Here is a 7,893-nt window from a genome sequence, read left to right on the forward strand (position 1 = left end):
GCAATCTACTTCAGTAGTGATACTGCCTCGGAAACCCAAGGAGGGGTCGGTGAGTTGGGTCCGACTTGATGGCACATAACAACAACAACAACGTGACCACAGTCAGGAGGCGGTAGCAGCAGGTTTGCAACACCCAAGAATTTCCCAGGCGTGCATACTCACAGCAACCATGTACCCTAGTTTAATGCTCAGCCAAGTCTGTGCCCGTCCATGCATCTTCTGTGTCTAATACATGACCCTTTCCCAAACTCTTCCTGATGCTTTCCTCTAATAGGCATTTAAGTCAACCACGTGTTATTCCACCTCCACTAACTACTCATCCCCGCGGTGCTTCTCACATCCTTGTGAGGAAGGGAGGCAGTGGCGGTTCAGGGGTAGAATTCTTACCTTCCACACAGGAGGTTCAATTCCTGGCCAGTGCACTTTGGGCATAGCCAGCACTCATCTGCCATTGGAGGCTGGCATGTTGCTATGATGCTGACCAGCTTTTAGCAGAGCCTCCAGACTAGGATGGCCTAGGAAGGAAATTCTGCAATCTGCTGAAAAGCAGCCAGCGAGTACCTTCGGGATCGCAGTGGTCTGATCCTGTTGGGCACGGGGTTGCCATGAATTGTGGGCCAACTTGACGGCAACTAACAACAGCAGTAGCCATGAAGACTCAGGGATGTAGTGAGCACAGAGGTCCAGTCTCGGGCGGACGTCCCGCTCCAGTCGGGCAACTGCTCCTCTGCCCTTGTCCCGTTTCACTTTGTCATCTGAAGACTGAAGATTCTGTAGTCTCCTCCTCCCTCCTTTGGACTATTCCCCAGCCACAGTGACTCTCAATGTATCGTCTATCTAAATCAGCAAATGTTATCCAGTCAGGAAGGAAGAGCTAAGTTAGCATCGTTAAGAACATGTGGCATTTCCCTCTGAGGTGATGCCACATTCACCATTTTTTTTTTTAATTTTGTTTATTTATTTTGTTGTTGTTGAGAATATTTTCACATACAAAGTACACCAACTCAGTGCATACTCAGTACCCTAGTTTATTACTTGTATTGTGTATTACTCGTGACAGTGATGACGCTCTTCGAGTTGTGCAACCTTCTCACCCTCATTTTCTGAGTTGTTCCTCTCCCATTAACATAAACTCACTGCCCCTAAGATTTCTATCTGATCTTTCAAGTTGATGTTGTCACTTTGATCCCATATGACCAAACCCACTGCTGTCAAGTCAGTTCTGACCCACAGCAACCATGTAGGACAGAGTAGAACTGCCCCAGAAGTTTGCCAAAGCTGTAAATCTTCATGGAAGCAGACTGCCACGTCTTTTTCCTGCAGAGGTTCTGATAGGTTTGAACCACCAACCTTTTGGTTAGCTTCCAAGTTCTTAACTACTGTGCAACTAGGGCACCTTGATCCCCTATGGACAGTTCTTAAAAGAGCAGAAGACTTCAGGGGGAGTTTTAGATTTAAAGTTTAAAGATTCTTTCAGGACAGTAGTTTCAGGGGTGTCTTCTTTATGATATACATTTTAAATACTTGTAGGACTTAAGCCGCTTAGTGTGGATTGTAAAGAATTTTCTGCCCTTCAGAGAAAGGGCTTTTCAGGAGAATCTGAACACCCTTTCTAAGGTATTTAGGTTACTAGAGTATCTCTGAGATTATTCCAGTCAAGCCTTCGTGACTTACTGAATGGTGTACCAAAAAGGTGCTGTTTAAATACATCCCACTGCTTTGTAAGAGTATTGACGTATCTTTAAAAAGTTTCTGGTAACTCAGAGTCAGCCTAGTGCAACTGGTAATTTCATTGTACCGGAAGTAAGTGGTGCATGATTCTGCAACATGATTTCATGCTATCTCTGTTGTTACTATGATTGTTAATATTTTACCATGATAAAATTTTACCACTTACATTTTTTAATAAAGTACGACACAGTGGCAGGTCATAAGAAAAGAAATGAGGTAGAATTTTTACATAATGTCAAGAATTTTAGATTCAAGAAATGCGTAGAGGTAGAGAATCTTGTTTTGTGTAAGCATAGTTAATATCCTCATGCATTTGCTGCAAGATTTACTCAAAGAACTTTTAGTTCTGGTTTTGTATTTACATTGAAAAGGTGTGTGTAAAGTCGAACACTTTCCTAAATCCTCAAAAGCAGTCATTTAAAAAATTAATCCCTGCTTCTTATTAATTCCTTAATTTTATTATTAACGATCTAGGAATTCCGCTTATAATTCCAAATTATGATTTTGTGCTTCCCTCATAAGCGCTGGTCAAGATATCCAGGGAACAAGTGTGATTGCAAATCTTCCGTATTTGATGAGACAGAATCCCGCCGAGACGCTTCGGAGAGTTTTGCCGAAAGTCAGAGTAAGTTGATGTGAAGTAAGATTTCTTTTCCAGTTTTCCTCCTGTCGTGTTTTGTCCTCGTGGGGAGAAAACATTTTGAGCTTTTACTGCTGGTCTCTTGTCCTTAATAGCTGAGTGGAGGAAGGATTAATATATGTACATTTTGAATTATGATGAAAATGTTTAGAGGAAGTAGCTGATAGGATCTTACGGTGTGAAGATTTCCTTAGTCTTTTTAATAACATTAGTCTTTCATAGTTTAGAATAATCTTCCTTTTCTTAAAAAATCACAGCTATTTTATTTGGCATCCTATTGACTCACATCTGTATTAATAATATTTCCACAATATCTATTGTATAATTTAACTGATGCTTCTAGTGAGGATCCTGTGTGACTTCTGAAGAATAAACAAATTAAGATTAAATTATAGTCGTCACAATTTTAATTTTATTTTCTTAAATTTTTTGAAAATTATTTCTCTTGCTAGGAACAAAAATGTTTGAATTACTTGAACCTTTCATCTGCTGACTAGTTCATAGATGTTTATTGGGCCTCCTGTATGCAAAGTGCTGTTGTATATAAGAACTTGAATGGACAAAACAGTGTGTGGTTCAGGGAGCTCCTTTACTGTTGGGTTAGTCATTTACATGCTGATGGGGACTGTGTATACAAGCTGTGAATCTTGTGTACTTAGCTTTGGCTTTCTATTGGTTATATTTTTTCCCCTTAACTTGTAAATGTTTAATATACTGTAATTATTAATGTGTTCCTGGGGTTATGTTCTATATTTAGGTGTCATTAGCATGGTTCTAGGAGCCCTGGTGGTACAATGGTTAAAGCACTCGGCTGCTAACTAAAAGGTCAGTGGTTCGAACCCACCAGCTGTTCCATGGGAGAAAGATGTTGCAATCTGCTTCTGTAAAGATTTACAGCCTTGGAAACCCTATAGAACTGTTCTACTCAGTTCTGTAGGGTTGCTATGAGTCAGAATCAACTCCATAGCAACAGACTTTATTTATTTTTTTTAAACTGTGCTTTGGAAGGCCAAGGAGTACCTCTTTGAGGAGGTGACTTTCAAGCTGAAAACCCAAGGGATAAGAGGAAGCAGCCATTTCAGGACTTGGGGAATGAGTGGTCCAGGCAAAGCAACTGATAGTCCTAAAGTGAGAAGAGCTTGGTGAATGACATGGTTAAAGATGTGGCCATGGGCCGGAACATGCAGGAGTTTGGTCTTCATCCTCAGGATAGTGGAAAGCCATTGAGGCTTGTAAGGAGCCATTGATATGATCCTGTTACCATTTTTCAAAGATCATTTTGATTATTATGGGTTGGAGTATGGCAATTAGAAAGTTAAAGCATGAGGGATAGTGGCTTGGATTAGGACAGCAAATCAGGACAGTAGAGAGCAGTGGACGTATCTGAGATGATTCTTCTGCGATAGAATTGCCAGAACTTCACTGTGGATTGGCTGTGGGGTGGGGGAGAGAGAGCGTCAGGAGTGCTCCCAGATTGCTGCCTTGAGCACCCATGTGGTTCTGCTGGTTTTCAACATCTTTATAAAGTCCATGCAACCCATGGGGAAAAGCAATTTGAGTACTTTGTAATAGTAAATGTTGATAAATGATTTACTCCTAGATAGTTTAACGATATAAACATAAATTAATCATTCCCAAGATTCTACCACATTCACAACAATAGGGAAAGAGGCTTTAGAACTCACCCTCTGCCTCGTCTTTACCTTAAAGGACTTCTGAGTCAAGTGATATTGAAGACTTCTCTGGGCTCACCAATTATAAGATTTTTCTTTTTATTCATTTCATCCTATTTTGCTGAAAATAGCTTTAAAATAGGTTGTTCTTTTCACTGTTTGATAGATGAAGGAATTTAAAGTTAAACATAAAAATAGCAAAAAGAGAGTTAGCATTAGAACTGAGCTGGTCCATAATATTTCTACCATTTGCTTTCTAATTTGTATCCAAAGCAGACAGTGGATGATGATGCAACTAGGTTCCTCATCTCATTGACTTCAAGTAAGAATCTAAAGGAGAAATATTTTGATCTCTAATATAAACTCTAGGAGCTCTGGTAGCATAGTGCCTAAGGCACTTGACTGCTAACCAGAAGGCTGGCGGTTCAAACCCACCAGCCACTCCTCGGAAGGAAGTTGGGCAATCTACTTCCGTAGTGATACTGTCTAGGAAACCCAAGGAGGGGTCGCTATGAGTTGGGTCTGACTTGATGGCACATAACAACAACAACAATATAAACTCTTAAATATGAAGATACTTTTGAAAGTAGTTCTTATAATATATGCATGCTATACCATTTAATCCTAGGATATCCTTTGAAAAAAAATAAATATTTTTTCTGTAGTCTTATCGATGAACTTTTCATTCTTTTTTCACAGCATGTTAAATTGCAATCTTAGATGTTAGATTTGAATATTTGATTTGAACTTCTAGTTATCTAGAAGTGAAATAACTTGATTATCAAGATAAATTTCTAAGATACTGCAGTCCTTTGTAGAATTGAAAATAGTAACCTATAACCATGGTATGTAGCATCAATGCAAAGAAGTCTCTACTTGTTAAATTACTGAATCCATTTAATTTTTTTTTCCACTTACATTTTGGGAGCCAAACGGTATGAAATAGGCATATTACAGAAAAAGTGCCGTGTCAAACACGGATGAAACAACTGCAGCTAACACTATCATGGGCCCACTATGTGCCAGGCATTGTACTTTGTGAAACATTTTACATGATTTTATCTCAGAGCAAAGTCACAAAGCTAGCAAGTGGTCTAGTTAGGTTTGAAGCAGGCTGACTCTTCACTCCTCCCTCTTAACTTCTATACAACCTCCTTGTAAGTTCCCCGTGGTTGTAACGGATGTTGAATATGCACCATATATTTGCATATGATGCACCCACGTAAATAACACATACACACCCATAACATGCATAGCATGCATAGAAAACTAACACGTGAAGGGGTTGTGTGGTTTGCAAAAACTGTATAACGCATGTGTTATTTGTGTAAAAATATGGCAAGACTTCTCTCAAGCCTTGGTCAGCTTTTTCTTAGTTTCTACAGTAGCTTCCTTATTGGACCTACTGCTTGTGTTTGACTCTGTAGGTCCTCCAGCCAGAGAGATCTGTAAAAGCCTCAGTCATACCCTCTTACCTTCTTGCACAAACATTACTTAAGTGATATGGTAGGCAAAGTAACGGCCCTCAGAGATATCAGGTCCATATCCCCGGAATCTGCAAATATTACTTTATTTGGAAAACAGGTCTTTGCAGATGTGATTGAGTTAAGAATCTTGGGGTGGTGAGATTACCCTGGAGCGTCTGGGTGGGCCCTAAATGCTCTCACAGGTGTCCTCGTAGAGGGAGGCAGGAGATTTGACACACACACACAGGAAAATGTGATGTGAAGATGGAGGCCGGGGTGGAGTGAGAGGATCACAACCCAAGAAATGCCAGCCGCCCCCAGAAGCTGGAAGAGACCAGGAATGACTCTCCCATCGAGCCTCCAGAGGGAATGCAGCTCTGCCTGCATCTTGATGGTCGGGCGATGCTGATTTCGGCCTTTTGGCTTCCAGAACTGTGGGAGAATAAATAAACATCTGTTGTTTTTAGCTGCCCGGTTTGTCATAATTTATTACAGTAGCCACAGGAAAGTAACACAAGTAGCTCCTCTTTCCAGATGGAATGAAACTCCTTACTGTGTCTGTAAATGAGCCTGTGTCTTTCGGAGCTCCCCACCCACCTCTTCCCTTTCTTCCATGAGGGCAGGATCTTTGTCTGTCTGGTTTATTACTGTGTCCTGAGAACCTGGAACAGTGCCTGGCAAGTAGTAGACACTAAAAATGATTTTAAAATAATGCTGATTGCAGCTGCTATTGGAGACAGTAATTGCCTTCCTGTGTACCTGGAAGACCAGTGGCACATTGGCCTTAGCAGTAATTGGCATTCTTGGATGAGAAGTGAAAATAGGATAATGTTGATTTGCGTGCCTCGGAAGACTTTGGAGGGGAGAGATACATAATAGGGAACAGATCAAGGAGGCATATTTACTATGAAATTTGATTATTTGAGGTCCATAGATGTGGTCTACCAATCCTGTGATTCTGAAAAGAATCACTTGTTTTATTTTACATGACTTTATGTTCATCAAGGAGCTCTGGTGGTGCCTAAGGCATTTGACTGTTAACCAGAAGGTTGGTAGTTAAAACCCACCAGCTGCTCCATGGGAGGAAGACAGGGCAGTCTCCTTCTGTAAAGATTTACTGCCTCAGAAACCCATTGGGCATTGCTGTGAGTCAGATTCAACTTGATGGCAGTGGGTTTGGTGTTTTGGGTTTTATTTTCATCTGTGTAAATAATGAATAACTAAGAGTTTCTGTCACTGTGATTATTAGAAGTTTTTTAAAAAATATATATATCTATAGAGTATAGGTCAGTTTAAAAAAATCTTATTTAAAAATTTTTATAGTAAAGCACTATTCTGTGAATAAAAAACTTCCCTTTTAAAGTCATATTTCAAGGAGCTCCACTAACATGGATAAATCATAACACGTGGAACACGTCCTGCCAGCCAGGCCTCCTGCCTGATGCTTTAGACGCATCCTTTCAAAAATCCTAACACCCCTACAAAACGTATTTATTCTCATTTCACAATGACAGATATTGTTGTTGTTGTCGTTAAGTGCCGTGAGCCGTTTCCGACTCATAGCGACCCCATGCACAGCAGAACGAAACACTGCCCTATCCCGCGCCAGCCCCACCATCCCTGCTATACTTGAGCTCATCATTGCAGCCACTGTATCAATCCATCACAAATACAGACTTAGGAAAGTCAAATGATTCACCAAAAAAAATATTCTGTGTTTGATCAGTGCTGGATTGAGGGGTGGGTTCTGTAGGCCCCTATCCAGGGCACCAGGCTTAATGGGGCCCCAGGTTCAATATATGTCAGAAAATTAACTTGACTAAAATATCATCAAAGCAAACTAAACGTCAAATAGTCAACGTAAGCTTATCTGTCGCGGTTGAGTCAGTGCTGACTCCCGGGGCCCCCTGTGTGCAGAGTAGAATGCTTCACAGGGCTTTCCAGGCCTGCCAGGGGCAGCTCATCCGTCACCAGATCACCAGGCCTGCCTCCCACGGCCTTGTGGTGCATTTCAACAGCCAACCTTCCAGCTAGTGGTTAGACCCCTTAACTGTTTGCACCACCCAGGGACTCCCTGAGTTTATGTCGGTGCCATGGCGCGGTGGAGTTCAGTAGGGTGCACAAAACCCTGCTGCAGAAAAGGCTCATAGTAAGAAACTACTTGGGAGCTCTGGTGGTGCAGTGCCTAAGTCATTGCACTGCTTACAGAAGGCTGGCGGTTCATACCCACCAGCCACTCCGGGGAAGGAAGATTGGGCAATCTATTTCCGTAGAGATACCACCTTATGGGATCGACTCCACAGCAGTGAGTTTTTATTTTATTTCTTACTGTTAATATGTTTTTATTTCCCTCAGTCTGTCCGTTTGTGATTTGAAATAAAAT

The 7,893-nt window shown here is 41.2% G+C and overlaps 1 protein-coding gene across 1 annotated transcript in view; it reads left to right on the forward strand.

The window, feature by feature from the left end:
* Positions 1–7,893, forward strand: part of PPP4R4 (protein phosphatase 4 regulatory subunit 4) — a 131,147-nt gene that overhangs the window by 37,790 nt on the left and 85,464 nt on the right. The window contains exon 3 of the mRNA XM_007944516.2: positions 2,254–2,356. Coding sequence (XP_007942707.1) covers positions 2,254–2,356 — 103 coding nt within the window. The remainder of the gene's footprint in view (positions 1–2,253; positions 2,357–7,893) is intronic.

Source organism: Orycteropus afer, unplaced genomic scaffold (assembly GCF_000298275.1).
Source record: "Orycteropus afer afer isolate SDZICR_OR568_19922 unplaced genomic scaffold, OryAfe1.0 scaffold00127, whole genome shotgun sequence".
Lineage (NCBI taxonomy): Eukaryota > Metazoa > Chordata > Mammalia > Tubulidentata > Orycteropodidae > Orycteropus > Orycteropus afer.